This window comes from Epargyreus clarus, unplaced genomic scaffold (assembly GCF_041222505.1).
Source record: "Epargyreus clarus isolate Ecla_fem2 unplaced genomic scaffold, WU_Ecla_fem_2.2 ptg000013l, whole genome shotgun sequence".
Lineage (NCBI taxonomy): Eukaryota > Metazoa > Arthropoda > Insecta > Lepidoptera > Hesperiidae > Epargyreus > Epargyreus clarus.
Genome location: NW_027332221.1, coordinates 7,034,677 through 7,058,786, shown reverse-complemented (window position 1 = coordinate 7,058,786; position 24,110 = coordinate 7,034,677). Strand labels below are relative to the sequence as shown.

The following is a 24,110-nucleotide window of genomic DNA, read 5'->3' as shown; positions in this document are numbered from 1 at the left end:
GGATAGCGTCAACCACCCTTTGGCGTATGTTCCTAGGCTCGTGAAGCCGTTCGCGCCAGCACCTCAGAGCTCGCCATTTGGCTCTCCTCCGAAGCGCTCCGATCGTCTCTTCGTTGAAGAGTTCAGTCCTCTGACGGAGGACTCGGATCTTATGAAAGACCCGTGCGTCCATATCCGCCAGAATGTCCAGGGGCGGAAACCGCCCCAGGACTGTCGCCGCCTCATACGAAATGGTACGGTAACCTCGGGCGACTCTGATTGCGATCGTACGTTGCGCGGAATTCAGTTTCCGCGCACGACGCCGGCTGGCAGACAGTTTGTCCGACCATACCGGCGCACCGTAGAGCGCAATCGAGCGTATCACACCCGCGTAGAGACGGCGGACTTCTTCTCTTGGTCCCCCGAGATTCGGCAGCAGTCTGTGCATGGCACCCGCTACCTTATGAATCCGAGGGACGAGACGATCGAAGTGCTCGTCGAAGCACCAGCGGCTGTCCAATATTAGGCCAAGGTACTTCATGAACCTGCCTATCCGGACATCCGCTTCGCCGACACGCACTGAGGTCTCAGCTGGCTCGACTCTTAGCCTACGGCCGTGGAACCATATCGCCTCGGTTTTCTGGGACGCTACCTGTAGGCCCAACCCGCGGATCTTCGCTATGACGCGTGCTACCCCGAGCTCTGCTAGCCGAGCCGTTCTCGAAAAAGACACCCCTTCTGTGAGAACGAGGGTGTCATCGGCGTAGCAAACGATGCTCACTCCTAGTGGGAGCACCGTTTTCAGCACTGCGTCATATGCGATATTCCACAGTAGTGGACCCAGTACCGAACCTTGCGGCACCCCGCGCATGACGTTCCTCTCGTGAACGCTCCCGTAGCGACCTGGGAAGCGGATACGCCTGTCTGATAAGTAGGCCTTCAAAACCTCCTGTAAATAGGAAGGCACTTGATGCGCAGACAGGCCCTCCATGATCGCTCTCCAGGGTAGAGAATTAAAAGCGTTGACAATGTCAATGCTTACTGCCAAGACTACTCTACCCTGGGATATGGCCTGCTCTGAGAGCGTTCGGACGCGGAGAATGGCGTCTACCGTCGAACGACGCTGCCGGAAGCCGAATTGGTTTTCGGAGAGGTCCGGGCCGTGGCACGCTAAGTGCTGGCTAATTCGAGAAGAAATTATCCTCTCGAATAGCTTACCCGCCTCATCCAACAGGCAGATGGGTCTATAGGCTGATGGGGAGTCCCGAGGCTTGCCCCATTTGTGCAACAGCACTAACCTCGCCTGCCTCCACACGGACGGGAATCGTCCATAGCGCAAGCAGGCGGTGAGCAGGTTTTGAAGCCTCCCCCCCAGCACTGTCAGCGCCAAGACCCAAGCCTGGCCTGGAATTCCATCCGGCCCCGGAGCAGTTTTTCGCCTCGTCATGCGCCTTATGGCTCCGTCGAGCTCGCAAGAAGTGACTGCCAAGTCGTCTGACCAACCAGGGAGATCCGGCGACGCGGCGCGAGGACCCGTTTCGTCAGTGGTTCCTGGAAACAGGCTGTCCACCACTGTGTCCACGAAAAGCGGGTCGAGAGTTTCCGTGAGAGGAGGCATCCATGGACGTAACTTGCCGAGCACCATCCTGTACGGGCGTCCCCATGGGTCCCGGTCAAGCCCCTCCACGAGTGCGCTCCAGTTCCGGGCCTTGCTTTCGGCGATTGCGCCCTGAAGCAATGTCGTTGCGACCCGGTACTCCACGTACTTCTCCTCCCTCTCCGCAGCGCCGGCTGACCGGCGACGTCGAGCCCGAGTGTACTGGCGTCTGGCACGCAGGCAGGCTGCACGCAACCGTGCGATGCGCTCCGTCCACCAGTACACAGGACGTCTCCAGGCAGGTCTGACACGCGGCATCGCGGTATCGCAGATGGCCGCCATGTCATCCCTGAGCCGGATCGCCTCCCGTTCGGGTTCGAGCTGGTCATCCCCTTCGGCGGCACTAGACCAGTCAACGACGTGGGCAGCAGCAACGAGCAGGTCTCGATTGAGCCGCTTCAATGCCCATCGACGCGGCTGATCATTTGCACGGCGGGCGTCTACAGCCGGAAGCTGTAACACTACGTCCACCAATATGTGGCGATGGTCAGACAACGTGACTAGGTCGTCGGCCACTCTCCAGCCCGTGACCAAGCGCTCGGCAGAAAGAGTCGCCCACGACAGGTCTACAACCGACTCTCCCTGCCAACGCACGCACGTGCTGACCGAGCCACGATTCAGCAGACGTAGGTCGAGCCCAGCTGCCCATTCGAGCGTTGCCCTTCCCTTGACACTGTCTCGTCTGTTTCCCCAGACCCTCGAATGGGCATTAAAATCGCCCATCACGAGTATCGGTCGGGGAAGACAGGACCGAACGCAGTTTGCCACACGGTCAAGGAACGTCTCGAATGCCGCCAGTGTGCAGTTCGGGGAGACATAGCATCCCAGCACCGCTAAGGGACCCCACTCCACTGCGACTATGCCCCGCTCGGAGTGAAGCCTGGAGAAAGGGGGATCTCCCTCACCGCCCGCCCAGTACACGGCGACGGACTGCGCATCATCTCCTGCCCACCGCGGATGCTCCGGAACTCTATAGGGCTCCGCCACCACAGCCAAGGAAACCGAACAGTCCACGAGGCATTGCTGGAGTAAGTCCTGCGCCCCGCGGCAGTGGTTCAGATTCCCCTGGAGTATCTTAAGTGACGGAGACCTATCCATTAAGAGTCCATCGCTTCCACTGGCGGACAATGGGACGAAGCGCTAGGATGCGCAGGCCCATCTGTCCGTGCTGAGCTGGCAGCTTTGGCCGCATTCTCATCCCCTCCGTTGCCTCTTTTCCTCCTTTTCGGAGGCGTGCACCTCTTGCTACCCAGGCGGTGGTCAGATGGACGACCGAGGTCCACGCATAGGGCGCATTTTGGTGTCTGTGCTTTGCATTGGCTCGCCCTATGACCGGGCTCGCCACATACGTAGCACAGAGCGCTCCTATCCCTGGTGCTGGTGCACTGGTGCCGAGCGTGCCCCATCTCGAGGCAACGGAAGCATTGGAGTGACCTAGCCGGCAGTATTTCCACCCTAGCGGACACCCACCCGACAAGAAGTCGCTTCGCAGCGGCCAGCTTCCGGATGGCTGTGAGGGGACAGCGCACCCATACTGTCCCCAAAGCCGAAGGTCTCTGCCGAATCTCTCCAACCTTAACGTCGGCGATCGCACACCCGCAGGTCGCAGCAATGGCGCTGGCGACATCTTCCTGGGTGACGGAATCGTCTAGATCCATCACCCTGGCCTCGCCCTGTTTTGAGGGCCTCGCCACTTTGACGCCCATCTCTGCGACGACCGCTTGCAGCTTCCCTGCGAGTACGTCAGCCTTCTCGGCGCTGTCCTCGCCAGCCACTTCGAGTAGTAAGCCACCATTGAGGGCTTTCTTTTGGCGCAACTCGACGATGCCCAGATCGGTCAGTTTTATCTGTCCCCTCGCGGTCCTCATCACCTCCGCATAGGTGACGTCTGACCCTTCGGGCACCGTTACGGTGACTGCCGCCGACTTCGGTACTCGTGGGAGCCTCCGCTTGGCCGCCTTCCTCTTCCCAGCCCGGCCCTTTTTGGGTGCCTGAGCCGTCGGTGCCTGCGCAGGACTTTGGCCTTTGGCCGCAGGACGCCGTTGTGGAGCACCCTTTCCTCGCCCGCGACTTGGAGATTGCCTCCGAGCTGGCTCCGCTTGGGTCAGGGGTGGGGCACGCTCCCTCGCCCTAGCTTTGCGCCCCACAACTGTTACCCACGTCTCAGCTTGCGCGGTCGAAGTCGACGCAACCGTAGGCCGCACCGGTGCTTTGACCGCTGTAGGACGCGCGGGCGTTACGGGTGGGGCCTTCTGCCCTAAGGGGGGCCGGATCGCTCTGCCGGGGAAGAGCTCATCCCTAAAGGACGCCAACTTTCGATCTATTATTGACCCGATTTGGTCCATCAAGTCGTCCGTCCGATTTCCGGCCCTCCTCATTTCAGCTCCAGTCGGTTCGGGTCTACTCGAGGCCTTCTCACGGCGCAGCTTATTTAGTTCCGCAGTGAGAGCCTCCACCTTGTCATGCAGGCCAGTAAGCTGGGAACGCAGCGTGGCGTTCTCTTTTTCTAGGTGCGCAGTGGTCGCCCGCTGCACTACCTCCGTTGCTGCTGCCTGAATGTGTCGCACGGCCATGCGGATGGTGCGCATCATATCGCCCTTCACATTACGGGACTTTTCCGCGACCTGTTCGATAATCTCCAGGTTCTCGATTATACGAGAACCTAGGTCGCCTGTAGGCTGCTCAAGCATCTCCCGGCTCAGCTCTTCGGCACTCGGGAGAGCCGCCTTTGCCCTAGTCTTGGCCGCTGGAACTGGGGGGGCCAGGAAACCGTCTTCATCCTTGCCTGACTGGAGCTTCATGGTCTTCTTTTTAGGGCGCTCGCTTCCGCTATTGTTAGCCGGTAGCGCTCTCTTACGGGCGCACATCGACGTGGCTATGGAATGATCCGACACTCCGGACATAAGGGAACAGTCCGATGACTCGTCCCCGTCCGACGAGACGGCTGGTGTAGGTGGGGCTACTGTCCTTCCCTTAACCTGCCGCGTCCTCCTTCGAGTCGTTGGCCCAGCGGGCATTTTATCCATCTCGTTTATCAAATCAGAGTCCGGTATCGATAAGCTTTGGTCGTGTTTACGAAGGTCGGCGGATTGCCGACCTACGAGGCAGTTGTTGCCCCCTCCAGAGTACGTGGGGCAGCCCTCCGCCGTAGCAGAGGGGTGGGATTCTCCCTCTCGGGTACCCACCTGGAGACCGTTTTCGCAACTAGCCTTATTCATATTTGCTTCTTTTTTAAGGGGTGAGCTCCCCTGGGCCGCTCTTAGTCTGGTCCTTCACCCTTCGCCTTCCGGTATGAGTAACTCTGCCGTATAGCCTCGGGGATCATTAGAACACGCAAGCCCCCCCACCACGACAAGGTGGCAGCCCATTCGGGGGGGAGAACTCGAGGCCCTAGTTGCACAATATCCACCTGAGACCTCTGATGCAGCCTGTGAGTCGAACCAAACAGCACAATTGTCACCCAAAAATGCAGCGTCTAAAGGTGTTATTGCTGCCCGAAAAACCCGGCGCCGTTAGTTTCTTTTAATCCGTATTTCATACTGTTACAACACCTTTTCACTCATTCCACTTATCTGTTTATCAAACAAACCTTTTGTATTTGGTCGCGTAGTACTTTACGAGTGTATAATTGTATTTGTAGGTATGCTGAAATAATGTTTATCACTAAAATTGTCTTGTTTACACTTTTAAATCCATAAACTCGTTCATCCAACATAAGGATTAAATTTCCATGCTCACAGCTAACAGCTTATCTGACATTTCTGACAGTATTATAATTAGACATTTCATTTAACTTCATTATCATCACGTGTCAGTTGTTTTGACAATGACATTACGTTCCGTTTCACACGTCATGTTTTACTAAGTGACACTTAGTGTATTTTCTACTTTATTTTTTATTTTATTTATTCTTCATTGCCAAGTCATTTATGTATTACGTATTGCAAAAGCTTATAATATAAGTACTTGAATTGTATTTTCCTATATTGTTGACTGTTAATTGTCATATTTTTGTTTTATTTTATTTTGTTATAGTGATACGTATGAAATGTCTTTATTTTTTATTATTTTTGTTTTGTGTTTTTTTCATGTTGTAATATTTGTTGTTTTAAAATAATTAGGTACCTATTGGGAATTTCTGTCAGTTTGCCCAATTCTTTATTTTTATATTTTTTCTTGTGAAGTCATTTACATGTATTACGTTTTGCAAAAGATTATAATATAACTATTGAATTGTATTTCCCTAAATTGATGACTATTAATTGTTATATTTTTATTGTATGCTCTTTCTGTGTAGTAATACTTATGAAATGTCTTTATTCCTATTTTTTCATTATTATTATTTTTTATTTTTATTTTGTTGTAATATTCTTTGGTTTGTCTTAAAATGAGTATTGTAAATCTCTTTTAGCTTGCCTGATTGTGAGTGATACGGGTTTGCGCACTAAGCATATTTAATATCGTTTTAATTTTTTTTTTTTTGTTATAGATTTATTTATTCATATATATTTTTTCTTAGTATTTATATTAAATTATGAATAATTTATTTGACCTTAACGATAGTTTTTTCTCATGCTCTTCCTCTGTCTGCAGTTTTTTAAGTGCGGACAGTGACTCTTCGTCCGCTTGTCTAACCTTGCATGATCAGATCTCCAATACTTACTCCAGCTACTTATCCAATTTCAATGTTGCTCATATAAATGCACAAAGTATTCCTGCTCATTACCCCGATCTTTTGGCATCCTTTAGCACTGCTCACTTGGACGCGTTATTTATTTCGGAATCCTTTCTAAAACCCTCTCTTCTTTCCTCCCAGTTCGCGTTGCCAGGATACATCTTAATTCGGAACGATAGAACAGGTAAAGGCTGTGGAGGTGTTTGCATTTACTTACGTGCTGACTTACCTTTCAAGGTAGTAAGTGCTTCTCCTTCTCAGTACACCGAATCAGCTGAATATCTGTTTATTGAAATTACTATTCACACCTCTAAATTGTTACTAGGAGTACTATACTGTCCAAATCTTAACATTGACTATTTTGGCACCTTGGATGAAATTTTAAGTGAAATCTGCCCTACTTCTGATCACATTATATTAATGGGAGATTTTAATACCTGTTTATTGAAAAATGATAATCGTAGTTCTCAACTGCAATCCCTATTAGCGTCATACAATCTCCATATTCTGCCACTTGGCCCAACTCATCATTTTCCAAATTGCACTCCGTCTCTCCTCGATCTCATGATTGTCTATTCACCTGGCAACGTCGATACACATGGGCAACTCACTTCTTCTTTTTCTTATCATGATCTTGTGTATCTCTCTTATCGAATTCGTACTTCTAAGCGTAAGTCGCAGTATCTCTTACTTCGTAGTTATAAGGGCATCGACTTGGACGCGTTGCGGCGTGATGCTGATGCTATCGACTGGTCACGGCTCATCAATAGCACCAGCATCGATGACAAGCAAGGTACGTGAGTTCAACCTCCAGGTACTCAAATTATTTGATCTGCACGCCCCTCTCAGACGTGTTAAAGTTAGGCATGCTCCAGCTCCGTGGCTTACCTCTGATATCAAGGAGTGTATGGGTCTCAGAGATAGGGCCAAGAGAAAGTTCAAACGTTGTCCCTCGGAGCGGAACCTGGCGGTGTTCAAGCATTTACGTAATCGCTGCAATCGTCTGTGTAGGGACGCAAAGAGACGCTATTTCCACGACTCTCTTGTTAATCGTAACTCCGCTGAGGTTTGGAAATTCCTTAAATCCGTTGGGATAGGCAAAACCTCATCTGCTGCTGATAGTGATTTGGATCTAAATCAGTTAAACAAATATTTTTCTCTATCGCCTTCTTGCTTGGATCCAGTCACTAAAAACAGCACTCTAAGCACTTTATTAAATGCTCCGAAACCAAATTGTTCACCATTGAACCTCACGGTAGTTACGGAAGAAGACGTTAGAAAATCGATTAAGTCTATTACTTCGACCGCGATTGGAAATGACGATCTGTGCTCAAAGATGATCTCATTAATCCTTGAAAATATCCTTCCCATCATTTCTCATATACTAAATTTCTCCTTATCCACATGTACCTTCCCTTTAGCTTGGAAACAAGCAAACATAATCTCTCTGCCAAAGAAAGCGAACCCTGTTTCCCTGTCGGATTTTCGTCCTATCTCTATACTGCCATATCTTTCTAAAGTACTTGAGCACATTGTCCACAAGCAACTCTCCTCCTTCTTAATTAATAACTCTCTTCTTAGTCCTTACCAGTCTGGTTTCCGGCCCGGTCATAGCATTGTAACGGCATTGCTAAACGTCACAAATAATATTCGGTGGGCGATTGAAAACAAATCTCTAACTGTATTGGTTCTGTTAGACTTTAGCAGTGCTTTTACATCTGTTGATTTCGATGTCCTTACGGGAGTTCTCAGATCCATTAACGTCTCATCTTCTGCCGTTTCTTGGTTTAACTCTTATCTTCGAGGAAGATCACAGCGGGTCCGTCAGGGAGAGTACTTCTCGGACTGGTGCGAGCTAGCAGCTGGTGTTCCTCAGGGTGGCGTTCTCTCTCCTTTACTTTTCTCTATCTTTATTAACTCCATTACAAAAATTATTTCCTCAAATTTCCATCTTTACGCAGATGATTTGCAGCTATACCGTCACTTTACTGTGCTTAACGCTCATAATGAAATTAAAAAGTTAAACGATGACCTTTGCGGAATATGCGAATGGGCTAAATCATACGGAATTTCCATCAATCCGAGCAAAACACAGGCTATTGTTATTGGCAGCAAGTACCATCGCAATATACTAGACCTCAGTACACTACCAAAATTAGCTGTCAATAACACTACCATTCCGTACTCTACAACAGTAAAAAACCTCGGCATCATTATGGATTCCAACTTATCGTGGGAAGCTTATGTGCGGGAGGTAAGTCGTAAGGTTCACTTTACTATGCACTCGCTTAAATGCCTCCAAGGTTTTTTGCCCTTTAAAACTAAAATCTCTCTTACTCAAACTCTCATTCAACCGATCTTGGATTACGCGGACGCATGCTATTTGGATGTCACAGAGGAGTCATTGAATAAACTTGAGCGCTTGCAAAATCTATGTATTAGATTCATTTTTGGTTTACGTAAATTTGATCGTGTTTCTCATTTTCGCAAGGATCTCAAGTGGCTCCCAATCCGTTCACGCAGGAATACTCGAATCCTCTGTCTCTTATTTAATATCCTGAAAAATCCTTCTTCTCCTTCGTACCTGAAGCAACGTTTTACGTATGCACGGCCCTCTCTGGCACCCTGCAGATTTCACCTTAAATCCCTTTTAAATTACCCTTCCCACAAAACCTCTCTCTATTCTCACTCCTTCTCTGTTCATGCGGTTAGACTATGGAATTCGTTACCACCTAATATTCGTCTCACTAAGAATATCTCTTTGTTTAAAAAAAGAGTCAAAGAGCATTATTTATCACTTTCATAATATAATATGTATGTATAATATATATATATCGTTATAGTTTTATATATATATATATATATATATATATATACTTATACTTAATTATTAGTTTAATAGTTTATAGTTTTGTTTTTATGCACGCTAAATTTGTTTTCATATGAGCATTCCGATCTCAGGGCTGCTGGAAGAGATTTCATTTTGAAATAAGCAGTCCTTTGTACTCTATTTTCATAATGTTTGCTGTTAATAATTGTTTTTTCCGTGTACAAAAACTTATAAAATAAATAAAAATAAATAAATAAAACTACGTTAGAACTATCTGAATCTATGCTGTATTCGTTTAATTTCCTATGAGTATCTAGTTCGCTATTCCTGAGGACCTGCCGTGAGGAGACAGATCCTTCCCCCGTTTTTCTAGGATGGAAAATGGTGGGTAATGGATAGGCAACACTAATAGAAAAAGTTCAAAGCACTTACATATGTGGTTTTCTTCTGCACTGATTGCTGAGTGCGCCCTCGGCTGCGTCGCTCGTAGATTCGGATAACTCGATGAAACACTTGATAGTGTAAGCAGCGGGATGATGTCCGTCTGGAGCCGATTCTTGGACTTGCGACTACTGCTTCGAATTATCCTACCGACTGCGCCAATTACGTTAGCGACAACCGGAGGACTTAAAAAAACCAAAGACTATTTAAACTAACTTTAATTAATTATAAAATTACAATATAACTTAAACCTAATTATAGTCTGACCGATGCTGTGTGTCAAATAATAATGTCTTAAAATTAACTAATCTAGATTGAATCTAATAAATTAAAGAGATGATGAAATGCTGACACGAACGATGAATCAATCTGCATCTGGGTTACACGTGAATCGATGAACACGGCAACGTCAGCGATCCTCCTTGTCGCTAGGCATGTAACATACGTTTCGTTACACGTTTTTATGTTATAGTAACACAAGTTGTTTCGTTTTGTTAATTACTACATTATTTTTTAATTGTTGCTCATTAATTTTTGTCCTGTTTTCTACTCTCGATATTTAGTTAATTTATTGGTCTTACAAATTTTGTGCATTCGGCCATACATGGTTGCTAACATCATAGACTAGTAGCCATAGACTTTATTATCTTTTCATTTAATGTTTTTGTAATTGTAATTGTATACTTAGTTTATATCTGCCATGTATATGTTAATAACTACAGATTTTTTATTTTATTGTTACTGTCAACGTTTTATTATGTTCTACAGATTTTTTTTTAATTTTATTGTTATTGTCAACGTTTTACCATGTTCTACAGATTTTTTTTTAATTTATTGTTGTTGTCAACGTTTGATCATGTTTTTCTTGTTATTTATGTTGTAAATGTTCTAAGTACTTTTAGTTAATTTTACTTAATTATGTGAACAGTCAACTGTTGGGATTGGTGCTGGATTATGAAATTTGTTTTTTTTTTTTTATTTATTTTTTAGTTTATTATTATAATTTTAAATTGCAGTTTTATTAGTATTTTATATTTTATTTATTTTAAATATATTGATATTATATAAATTATGTCAAATGATGATTATTGCTCTTATAGCGACTCTTCAGACTCCTTTGGCTCTTGTTGTAGCTCTTTGAACAATAGTTTAAATTGTAATTTGGTCAGGGTGTTCTCTTCCTCAAACATTTTTTAAATATATGCCATATAAATGCGCAGAGTATCCCGAGTCACTATTCTGAAATGGAGGCTGCCTTTAGTGTACACAGTTTGCATGCCATTCTAATATCAGAAACTTGGTTAAAACCCTCACTTCATTCAGCTTAATTTCCTCTTCCTGGCTTTACGTTGATTCGAAATGACCGAACAGAAAAAGGAGGTGGTGGTGTTGCGATCTAAGGAATTCTTTTAAATTCAAAATTATTGTGTCATCACCGTCACGATACACTGCTTCCCCTGAGTATCTGTTCCTTGAGTTAGATATTATGGGCACTAGGACCGTTCTGGGTGTAGTATACTGTCCTCCTTTCCGTTGAATTTTCTGACGCTCTGGAGTCAGTTTTTGAGACATTGGGATCTGAATACACGCACTGCATAATAATGGGAAATTTCAATACAGATATGTTAAAATGTACTCCTCGTTCCTTAAAACTTAGATCCATAATTGGGTCGGTTAACTTTACACTTCTTGGTCTATCTGTTACACATCATAATATTACCACCGATGACTCTTTATCATTACATCCTCTTCTGAGTGCATTGAGACGTTTGGTCAACTCTCCGAGCCCGGTTTTTCACGACATGATCTTCTCTTTGCAAGCTACAAATTGAAGCCACCTAAAAAAAACCCTCTTTTTTATATATGCGAAATCTTGCAAGAATGAATGTGGTAAACCTTAAAAGAGATGCCTCGCTTGTTAATTTTAAGCCTCTAACAGATGCGGCTACAATGGATGATAAAATTATTTTTCTCAACAAGACTATTCTCTCACTGTATGACGCTCATGCCCCGATTCATAAAGTGAAGTTGAGGCGTCCACCTGCCCCCTGGTTCACAAGTGAAGTTCGTATTGCGATGGCCAGACGGGATCGGGCTATTCGGAAGTATAAGAAGGAGCGGACTGAGGTCAATTGGGCTGCATTTAAAGCTGTTCGTAATCGATGCAATCAGATGGTACGAATAGCTAAACGCCGATATATCCATTCAAACATCTCTATCTCCTCAGCCGCTGATATGTGGAAATTCCTTACATCTTTAGGTGTGGGTAAACCATCTGCGATGGATTGTTGTTCTTCTCACTCTCCAGATGACTTGAATCGTCATTTTAAATCCACGTTTTCTTTAAACAATACAATCCGTTCGCACACCATAGCTTCCATTGCTTCAATGCAATCTTCTTTAACTTCGAGCTCTCTCCCGTTAATCAGGATGAGGTAAAAATTATTTTACACAGTATCCAATCTAAGGCGGTAGGATGTGATGAAGTGAGTAGAGTAATGCTTGTCAATGTCATTGACAGCTTTCTTCCCGCCATTACTCACATCATTAATTTTTCCCTTTCCTCCGGACAGTACCCCTCTATCTGGAAGAAAGCTTTTGTACGTCCGCTTCCCAAAATATCCCATCCATTGCTTCCTAATCACTATCGTCCAATATCTATCTATACTTCCATTCCTTTCTAAAATTCTGGAAGCCTGTGTGCATAAGCAACTCTCCGCTCATGTATCGAAACATAACCTGTGCTTTTTTTTTTTTGGGCGGTAGATTGATAAAAGTAAACACTGTGCTCCTCTTGAGAAATTTATTAAAAATAGTATTTACAAACTTTTTTGTGAATCTTTAAGTGTCATAAGGCAGTATTTAATATAAAAACTACTTACAAGTGTTATCTCAGCTGTACATATGTTCCAAGACCTTTAAGTTCACTGTACAGTCCTGCTGGTAGTCATCATCACCACTGCACACAACTTTCTGCTTAGCCACGCTTTTGGTAACTACTTTAAATTATAATGGCCACTTTAAACACTATCTTGGAGGCACAACATGCAATTGAAGCCACTTTCATGAAGAAGTTCTCCGAATTTGAATCCAAGTTTAAAGCCAATGAGCCGAAAAGTACCATCACATTGAATCGCCTTCATGAAAAATTCAATGACTTCAAAAGTCACGTTTGGTCACTGTTAAACTTCCTCCGGGAACTAATTACTGAGCTCTCTAAAGCAACTGATGTTATTGAGATGAGGCATCGGAGAAAGTTTCTCTTGGTGAACGGGATTCCTGAGGAAATTGAGGGCAATCTCTCAGATTACCTTGCTAAGCTTTTTTGTGAAAAGCTTGGTGTAGGTGTAGCAAGTATTCAATTTAAAGCATGTCATCGGCTTGGGAATATTGTGGATGGAAAGTGTCGCCCAGTACTCATTCGGTTTGCTGACTCTTCGTGTCGTACGGCAGTATGGAGGAAAAAGGCTGCATTCAAAGGTAAGGTTCAAAGGAGAAGTTGGTAGAACCCTTTGTGGTTCGACTCCGGCGGCACCACCGCCTCACCTATTTCTACCTAATAACAACAGTGTTAGGCGCTGCTGTGTTCCGGTTTGAAGGGTGTGGTAAGGGAGACAGACTTTTCCGAGGCGTTCCAGCTTAGTCCTCAGGGGTTGCAGCGCATCTGTGGCCGACCTCAGGTAGGAATATTTAATCCTATCTGGGGTTGATTACAGATGTCCATGGGCGGCAGTAGCCACTTACCATCAGGTGGACTGCATGCTCGTCTGCCACTCTTATATTATAAAAAAAAAAAAAAAAAAAAAAAAACTCCATTCGTGATATCTGAATTCCTCACACGTCAGCGGCAATCACTATTTCTTCAAGCTCTAAGGAAATTAGGCATGCCAAATTGCTGGACCATGGATGGTAATATATTTGCCAAGCTATCTGACGGCACCAGACGTCGCATTTTCTCCGAGCAGGACCTGGACGACATCCCTGAAGGCGCCGTAGATGTCGACGCCGAAGGACAACCGAGGGCTCACTCTCCATCTTCAGTTCCTGCTGCTCACATTGGCCAACAGTTGAAGACCAAACGCACTGCTCGTAAAAAATAAGCCGACTGTACTATTACTCTTCCTTTTATTTTATAGCTTATCATTCTATCTTCGGTTGTTAAATCCCATTAGTTTGTTTACCTTTGTGTAATACTTGTTTGGTTACTTAATCTGAGTCTGTGTTATAAATAGCTATAAATTTCAGTTTACCCGAAGTCTCGTATTATATACTTAGTAGGTATTTTAAAACGAAGTCACAATTGCAAAATCTGTACATCTATCAAATACAACTGACACCTGAACGTCAAGTGTCATGTCAGCTGTCAGATTTATTAATATTATTTATGATGTTAGTTGCGTTACGTTCCGTTACTCAGTTAATGTGTTGAGTTATTAACCTATTGTACCTTAATGATTTCATTACGTTTACTATTTCATAATTACAAGTGTGGTAAAATTACTTGTTACAAGTATTATACATTATCTTTATATCTATTTACTTACTGTTAAATTTCTTTCGGGATTATTAAACTGTGCTTATTATTATTATTATTATTATATTTATAGCTTTACATGTTGTAGTTACGATAAATACTTTTTGTTTTACATTTTTCATTTTACTGAGTATGGTTGCTATTGTTGTGTTTTTTTTCTCTTTTTTTTTTTTGTTTTGTATGTTGTGTGTATGTTTAAATGTTTTTAATGTTTACTCATTATATTCTTCTCAGTCTACCGGCAGGACAGGCAGAGATAGTAAACACGGTTTTTGGTAATTTGCCGTACCTGCCGTAATTAATATTATTATTAGTATATTATTACTATATTGTTAAATTTATTAATACACAAATATTACTTTATTATATATATCTTTATTTCGTTCTATTTATTTTAATTATTTTAGTATTTTAATATACAAGCATTATACCTTTTTTTTTTTTTTATAATATGAGAGTAGCAGACGGGCATGCAGTCCACCTGATGGTAAGTGGCTACTGCCGCCCATGGACATCTGTAATCAACCCCAGATAGGATTAGATATTCCTACCTGAGGTCGGCCACAGATGCGCCGCTACCCCTGAGGACTAAGCTGGAACGCCTCGGAAAGTCTGTCTCCCTTACCACACCCTTCAAACCGGAACACAGCAGCGCCTAACACTGCTGTTATTAGGTAGAAATAGGATACTTATATACATTGTATACTTTATTTAGTATAGTCTCAGATGTCTGATAACGAATCATTTTACTCTGCATGCAGTTCAAGTCGCATGTCGGACTTGAGTGACATTAGTTTTGGAGATCCTGTGTCTTTACGTAATGTGCTGCAGAACTCGTTTGATAAATCCTCTGCATCTTTTAATGTCTGCCACCTCAATGCTCAAAGTGTCCCTTCTCAATAAACTGATTTCCTAGATACTTTCTCTTCAACTTCCTTTATTCACGCTATTTTAATATCTGAAAGCTGGTTTAAGCCCAACATTGAATCTACTTCTTTCTGTCTTCCAGGTTTCAAGCTAATTAGAAATGATCGAACAGGTAAAGGCGGAGGTGGTGTAGCGATTTACCGCCGCAATGACATTCCTTTTAATGTTATAACTTCCTCTCCTTCCTTGTATTCTGCCACAGCTGAGTATCTTTTCTTGGAAATCAGTGTAGGCCGGGCCAAGGCCGTACTCGTCGTTTACTGCCCTCCAGCTATTGATTACTTCTCCAAGCTAGAGCAGGTATTGGAGCAGCTTTGTTCGGACTACTCACATCACATAATCATAGGCGATTTTAACACAGATTTAATGAATAATACGCACCGTAGTATAAAACTTAAAAATATCCTCTCTTCTGTTAATCTTTATGTTCTTCCTTCCTTGTCTACTCATCATAATTTAGACACTTCCGACACTTTGCTAGACTTAATTATTACTTCATCTCCTTCACTTGTACTTAAACATGGACAAATAACAGCCTCCGGATTTTCAAAGCATGACTTAGTTTACTTGGCTTACAAACTGCGTCCGCCAAGAGTTACTCCTGAGATTGTCTGGACGCGCAGCTTCGCGGGTATCGATCTGGATGCACTCGCTGTGGATGCTGCCAATATTGATTGGTCTTCAGTGGTAGCTGCTGCTTCAGTTGATGACAAAATGTCTATCTTAAATAATAACATTCTGAAGCTGTATGATGTTCATGCGCCGCTGAAGCCTCATAAATTGAAGCGTCCACCGGCTCCCTGGATCACACGTGGAGTTAGAATGGCCATGTCACGGCGTGATAAAGCCTTCAGAAGATTCAAGCGCGACAGGTGTGATGAGAATTGGTGTCACTACAAGGCCGCACGTAACCGCTGTAATCAGATGGTGAGAGCAGCTAAGCGTAAATATTTCTACGATCAGGTCAATAACAACTCTTCAGCCGAAATATGGAAGTTTTTGACACCTTAGGTGTTGGTAAACCTCACCTTAAGCCTGATCTCACTTCTTTTCCTCTAAATGAGCTGAATCTCCATTTTTCTTCCTCTTCTTGTCTCTGTTCCGCTGTTAAGGCCCTTACTATTTCTGAAATTTCTTCCATGGCTCCTCCGGACACTGACTTCTTTTCTTTTACTCCAGTTACTAATGACGAGATCTCGAAGACCGTATCTTGTATCCAATCCAAAGCAGTTGGCTGTGATGATGTGAGTAGGTCTATGATTGTGCGTATATTACCATTTCTTTTGCCTACTCTTTTCTTCATAACTTTAACTTTAATACATACATAGGCTTAAAACTAACATTACAGGTAACCCCAAGTCGTTAGTTCTCCTAATTTCAAATTGTACAATTAATCCAAAAAACAATTTCACAAATTCAATCAACTATAAAAACAACTCAATGTCATAATAACTATTAAATATATTAAATGGGTATCGTAAAAAAAATCACCGAGAAATAATAAATTAATTAAATGCAATTATAATAACAATTCATTTATAACAATGTCAAACAAAAATAAAATAAAATAAAATCAATACATAATTCCATGTCAACAATAATAAAATAAATAAGGAAATAAATTAAATATCGTTACAAGTCAAAAATAGAATTAACTATAATTAAATACAATTAATTTGATGCAACACTATACACAACCCTCGTGAACACATTCAGTGTACAGCTGAAGATGTCAATACGGTCTGCAACCGTGTTTAGCGTGCGCAGCGCTCGCGTGAGCGGCGCCTCGCGCAGCAAGTTAGTGCGTGCGCGCGGCAACGCCAGCAGCTGTGGCCGCCGACGCTGTCCTACTGCGTCATCCAACACACATAGCTTAATCTCTTCCAGGATGACTGGACTTTCAATTTTCCCCCGTAATACCTTGAAGAGGTACTTGGCAAGGAAAACATCACGCCTCGTGTCCAGTTTACTGTATCCCACCATGCCGAGCACGAACAACGTTGGATACAGAAGTGGATACCCAGGATACACACCATATAATTTTGAGTACAGGAACCGACAGAATTTGTTTTGTATGCGTTCCAGCATCGATTTGTACTTGATCTCACAAGGAGCCCATATAACCGAATTATACTCCAAGTGACTTTTTACCAAAGCTTCATATAAGGCACGCAGAGCACTAAAGTTGGTAAAGGCGCTTGATTGCCTTAATATGAAGCCAAGGTTTTTGTACGCTTTTTTGCATACTTCGGCTATATGGTCTCGGAAGTGAAGATCAGCGGTAAATCGGACGCCCAGATCCTTAACCTCTGTAACGCGCTGCAGCGGCTCACCGTCGATGTGGTACAGATGGTGCCGTGGAGTGCGCGCTCGGCTGAATGATAAAACGGAGCACTTGGCCACGTTGAAGTACAGTTTGTTCTCGTGACTCCATTCCACTATCCTATCTATGTCTCGCTGTAAGCTAGCGTGGTCGGAAATATCACCCACTTCACGAAACAATTTCAGGTCGTCAGCAAATAGGAGGCATGTCGACTCATGGATCACCTCCGGCAAGTCATTGATCATAATGACAAACTGGAGGGGGCCCAAATTACTGCCTTGGCTGACGCCTGATCTTGTTAGGTACTCGTCCGAATGACATCCGCCACAGTCGACATACTGACGTCGGTCCCGCAAGTAGCTGGCGAAGAATGATAGCGTGTGTGGCGTACAGCCCACGCCGGCCAGCTGTGCGAGCAGGACGTCGCCATCGACTGTATCGAATGCCTTCCTGAAGTCGAAGTAGGCGACATCCACCTGCCGTCCGGCATCGACCACCGGCACCACCCGCGACATTAACTGTAACAAGTTCCCAGCGGTCCCCCGCCCCGGACGGAAGCCGTGCTGAGCGTCGGACAACTGGGATCTAACTTGAGCTTGCAATGAGTTATGAATGGCGGACTCGAATACCTTGGCTGGAGTACATAGAAGTGCGACCGGTCTGTAATCGCCCGGCTCTGGACCCCCCCTTCCCTTCGGCACTGGCACCACCCGGGTGAGTTTCCAACAGTCGGGAAAGGTCGCAGACTCTAGGCAGACGTTAAAGACGTGCAGCAGAGGCTCCTCCAATGCGGAATGGCAGTCCTTGAAAATAAAAGGCGGGATGCCGTCGGGCCCTACGGAACGCTTCGGCGGGAGTCGCACAAGCGCGCGACGCACATCCGCCAGCTCCAGGCACTTCACATGTACGCGAGCAGTGCCCCCCGCTGCCCCCGCCGTCGCGCTACAGGCCGAAACGTCCAGTCGTGCCGGCTCTGGGCTGTACACAGATTCAAAGAAGTGTGCAAACCTGTCTGCGCATTCCTGGTCCGAGAGTGTTTGTCCATTGTGGACTAACTTACTTTGCCGTATGTTGCCCCGCTTTGATCGAATGAAATTCCAAAAAGATTTTGGATCAGAAGCCAGCTGGTCTTGCACACGGTCTCGATGTCGGTTGCGAGCCACCACAATATCTGATTTCACTCTTGCCCTTTTTTTTTTTTTTTTTTTTTTTTTTTTTTTTTTTTTTTTTTTTTTTTTTTTTTTTTTGTTGACGAGGGGGAAACCTTCAAAAGGTACCCGATGCCTTGGGAGCGACACAGGGTTATGTGGGACTCTTACCGCACTAAAACCCCCCCGGTGGCCGTCCTCAGCGCTGCGTAGAGGACTCCGGGATCTCCAAAGGAACGCAACCGGAGTCCTCTTAGCGCATTGCCCCGTCGGGCTCCGCCCAGGTGAGCTTATCGCTCACCGCACCGTCTGGTGCATACGACGGTATGCGACCACACATACCGCCGTCCTTCCCGGGGCCGTTGGCTGGGTGGTTCGAGCTCCCACTCTTGCCACCCACGACCCCAGAAGCCCCCTTTTAGTCGCCTCTTACGACAGGCAGGGGATACCGTAGCCCTATTCTTGTCCCGGAACTACAGGGATACCTTGCCGGGGACCGCTAAGTACGGCCGCGGCGATTTCTCCTCCGAGCGGGTTCAGCGCGCTCCCTTGCTCGCTCGGCGTCTTCCTTCGCACACATGACCATGTCGCAGAAGGTGATCATGCCGTCCCAGGCTTCGCTGCGCTGAACCATCGCTCCGACGATGGCCGACGGAGAGAGATCCGGTCCCACTTTTTCGACGAGGATCCGCCGCTGCGACTCCCACGCCGGGCAGAACTGCAGCGTGTGCTGTGCGGAATCCTCGTCGTGCCCGCAATGGTAACACCGGGCCGTCTCTTCTCTTTGTATCCTTTTCAGATACTCACCGAAACAGCCATGTCCGGTGAGTATCTGAGTAAGGCGGTAGGTCACTCTACCCCTGCTCTTCAGCCAGGCCCGAAAGTTCGGTAGGATAGCGTCAACCACCCTTTGGCGTATGTTCCTAGGCTCGTGAAGCCGTTCGCGCCAGCACCTCAGAGCTCGCCATTTGGCTCTCCTCCGAAGCGCTCCGATCGTCTCTTCGTTGAAGAGTTCAGTCCTCTGACGGAGGACTCGGATCTTATGAAAGACCCGTGCGTCCATATCCGCCAGAATGTCCAGGGGCGGAAACCGCCCCAGGACTGTCGCCGCCTCATACGAAATGGTACGGTAACCTCGGGCGACTCTGATTGCGATCGTACGTTGCGCGGAATTCAGTTTCCGCGCACGACGCCGGCTGGCAGACAGTTTGTCCGACCATACCGGCGCACCGTAGAGCGCAATCGAGCGTATCACACCCGCGTAGAGACGGCGGACTTCTTCTCTTGGTCCCCCGAGATTCGGCAGCAGTCTGTGCATGGCACCCGCTACCTTATGAATCCGAGGGACGAGACGATCGAAGTGCTCGTCGAAGCACCAGCGGCTGTCCAATATTAGGCCAAGGTACTTCATGAACCTGCCTATCCGGACATCCGCTTCGCCGACACGCACTGAGGTCTCAGCTGGCTCGACTCTTAGCCTACGGCCGTGGAACCATATCGCCTCGGTTTTCTGGGACGCTACCTGTAGGCCCAACCCGCGGATCTTCGCTATGACGCGTGCTACCCCGAGCTCTGCTAGCCGAGCCGTTCTCGAAAAAGACACCCCTTCTGTGAGAACGAGGGTGTCATCGGCGTAGCAAACGATGCTCACTCCTAGTGGGAGCACCGTTTTCAGCACTGCGTCATATGCGATATTCCACAGTAGTGGACCCAGTACCGAACCTTGCGGCACCCCGCGCATGACGTTCCTCTCGTGAACGCTCCCGTAGCGACCTGGGAAGCGGATACGCCTGTCTGATAAGTAGGCCTTCAAAACCTCCTGTAAATAGGAAGGCACTTGATGCGCAGACAGGCCCTCCATGATCGCTCTCCAGGGTAGAGAATTAAAATATGGTATGAGTAACTCTGCCGTATAGCCTCGGGGATCATTAGAACACGCAAGCCCCCCCACCACGACAAGGTGGCAGCCCATTCGGGGGGGTTCACTCTTGCCCTGCACTCAGAGAACGCATCATAATCGCATCGTGCCTTACTTGCTTTGTACGTTTTATGTAACTCGTACTTTTGTTGGATGCCCTTTATTATCTCTACCGTGTACCACACTGGATAAGTATATCTGTTGCCATTTGCCGTGCTTCGTGTTTTGAGGGGAACACGATCACAAAAAACGGTATTAATTTTTTCATAGAAACAATTTAACGCCATGTCAGGATTATTTGTAGCGTAAACGTCACTCCAGTCTATATTCATTAGTGACCCATACATCTGGTGAAAATTTGCTTTATAAAAATTCCACGGCCTACACGGTACATGTTGGCTTTGGTAGAGGCGGGCTGAAGGCGCGGACAGTGGCGCGGACAGTGGCGCGGATAGGAGGGTAGCGACGAGGGTGACGGTGACAGCGAGCGGCGGGTGGTACACCGGCTCGAGAGCCTCGTCCGCCGCCGCCACCGACACCGCGTCGCCACGCCCGCTCAGCACTAGGTCCAACTGTCTGCCACTACAGTTAGGAAATGCATTGCACTGAACGAGTTCACTAAAGGCTACAAAGTATTCATAATGATTGCATACTAAACTATTACACGAATGCAAATTGAAATCACCGAGTAACAAAACATTATTTCTATATCTAACACATATATTTTCTAATAAATTAAACATTACAACGTAGTCGACTTCGTCAGTTTTAGGTGGAATGTACACCACACAGCAAGTGAACAGAAACCTGTTACGTACAAACACAGACGCACACACCAGTTCAAAGTTGTACCTGTCTATGTCAACCTCGTCCGGTAGTTGTAGTTGCCGCAAGAGGAACCGCGGCGCGGCCGCCAGCAGCACCCCTCCCTGCTTGCGCCCGTCCGCCCGGTCGCAACGCACCACGGAGTACCCTGGTGGAACAATCTCTCCGCTCAGTATTGAGTCGTTGCAGCCCGTCTCGGTGATGGCAAACAAGTCGGAAACCGAAGATTCTAACAACGATAAAAATTCTGATGTCTTTGTTCGCAGGCCTCTTACGTTTTGATATAAGACGGTAATCGCTCTATTCGGCCTGGGTCTTGTTATTCTTTTCACGAAAAAACACCCACTCACTATATTCGGCATCCTTGGGCCAGATGTTAACAAACCAGGCCAGAAAAAAAAAACAAAAATCAAAACTCAAAAATCTTATAGTATACAATTATATATGTATATTCAATATATAACCGACGTAGCGGTAGTTGGAGCTGGCACAGTGACCTGAGCGTTCACTGGTACACGTCCCTGCTCGACTCTGGATATCAGATCGTTAATAATTCGCCCATGAACATGCTTACCACATTTTTTCATAAATATGTAGAAACAAACACTGAAAACTACTGCCACAATCACTACGGTGATTATTCCGTACAATTCTAGTTTCCTTTCTAGTTCCGCTCTGGCTGAATTGTCTGAGCCATCCTGTGCGATAACAACTTGGTCATTTTTAGCTTGCTGGTTACCCATGTTGACAAAAATAGCCATGTACTATTTGTACTGTGATATAATCTATACTAACTATTATACAAATTAACATAAACATGTTACTTCCTATGACCTAGATAATTTGCTATGTCTGTAAGTATTTCACAATTTAAACCGAACTGGCATCTTTATGATTCTGCCACTGCGTGTGGTACGAGTTACTAACTTATCGCTATTAATACCCGTGTCAGTATTTTCATCCATGTTTTCGCTACGACTAAGTATATCTTTATCATAACTACTATCATTAAAGCATTCTGGTTCTCTTAAAACATATGCGGGTTTTAACCTATCTATGGATATATCTATGGTCCTATTACTTAATTGTACTTTAAAAACCTTGTCGGACCTACTTATAACGCGATAAGGGCCATCATAAGTGGGAGTCAGTGGTTTTTTTACTGCATCATTTCTAATAAAGACATGTGAACACGACATTAGGTCCTTGTATACGAATAATTTTCGTGAATCGCTATCCGCTCGTGCTTTGGGCCTAATATTATGAATCATTTCTCGCAATTTCTCTACGTATGTATAATAATCGAAACTCGCCGTTCTACTTACATTGCCGTAAAAATCACCTGGTAAGCGTAAAGGTTGTCCTAGTACCAATTCTGCCGCGCTAAAGCCGGTTTCACACCGACTAGCAGCGCGGAGTCCAAATAAAACTGTGGGCAACTCATCATCCTATGATGTTTTATCTGCCAACCTGCATGTGAGAGCTATTTTAAGAGAGCGGTGCCACCTTTCTATCTTGCCATTACTCTGTGGATGGTATGGCGTGGTCCTAATCCTCTGTACTCCTAATAATCTTAATAAATTATTGAACAGTTCACTTTCAAATTGTCTGCCCTGATCACTAGTTAGTCTGCTCGGACATCCAAATCGGCAAACCCAATTTTCATATATAGCCCTAGCTACTGTTTCTGCTGTTATGTCGGCGGTAGGTACAACTTCCGGCCAACTTGTGAACGTATCTATGATAGTGACACAATATTTGTTACCTCTTTGTGTAGTTTGCAACGGTCCGACGATATCCACGTGAATGTGCTCGAACCTCTCACTCGACGCGAACGTCCCCAAACCTGAAAATACATGACGACTGACTTTAGTTTTTTGACACTGAACACAGCTTTTAGTCCACGTTCTTATATCCTTATTCATTCCTGGCCAAAAATATCGTGAAGTTACCATTTTTAAAGTTGTTCTAATTCCAGGATGACTAATGTTATGTACTGAAGCAAAAATTATGTTCCTGAAATTCTTAGGTATATACGGCCTTACGTTACCTGTTAATGTGTCACAGTATATACTACCTTTATTGCTAGGCAATTGAAATTTATTCAATTTAATTTGTAATGAGTTCTTATCGGTTAAATATTCGGTAATATATCGGTAATTCGGTAATTCGGTATATCAAAAAGTGGGTAGGTGTGAAAATACTGACAGACGTTTTTTTTCTACTTCCGAGTGAAATTTAATATTTAAAAATAGTTAAAACAGTTATATTTAACTGTATGTGAGGACTAAGTACCTACCAGTGTTAACTCCTTTCACATATTTTGCACACTCACTGCACTAAAATATGGATTCTGTTAAGGAATCACTCGCAGAAATGACTGAGCTCTTCAACAGCAGGATGAATGAGTTCCAAAAAGAACTGAAAAAAACCAGTCCCACTGCTGTATCCACCACATCCTTGGCATCAGAATTTACAGCATTCAAGACATTTATCATGTCGGCTTTAAGCACTCTTCAACGCCAAGTTGAGTATCTGGGACGTGAGATGGATCGTGCAGAAACAAGAACTCGCCGAAAAATGTTACTGCTGCATGGTGTTCCTGAGGTGGAGTCTGAAGACACTGCAAGTGTTGTTGCTGGGATAGTACAGGACAAACTCGGCATAGCTGGGTTTTCATCAGCCTCCCTAAGTCGCTGTCACCGGTTGGGACGCCCCACAGACAAGAAGCCACGACCAGTCATTGTGAAGTTCCGTGAGGCGCCCCTGCGTGACAAGGTTTGGTTTACTAAAACCAAACTCAGGGGCACGGGCATAACACTGTCAGAATTCTTGACACGAACAAGACATGCT

General features: G+C 45.3%; 1 protein-coding gene across 1 annotated transcript; it reads right to left on the bottom strand.

Annotated features, from left to right (window-relative positions):
• Nucleotides 1-2,733: 2,733 nt before the first annotated feature.
• On the bottom strand, nucleotides 2,734-4,854 carry LOC140746799 (uncharacterized). Its single transcript, XM_073078897.1, has one exon. It carries the CDS (start codon nucleotides 4,852-4,854, stop codon nucleotides 2,734-2,736), a length of 2,121 nt encoding a protein of 706 aa, XP_072934998.1.
• Between the last annotated feature and the right edge of the window lie 19,256 nt (nucleotides 4,855-24,110).

Bases quoted from the DNA above. Each gene is read 5' to 3' on its own strand.
- LOC140746799 (XM_073078897.1), bottom strand. From the start codon at position 4,854: ATGAATAAGGCTAGTTGCGAAAACGGTCTCCAGGTGGGTACCCGAGAG.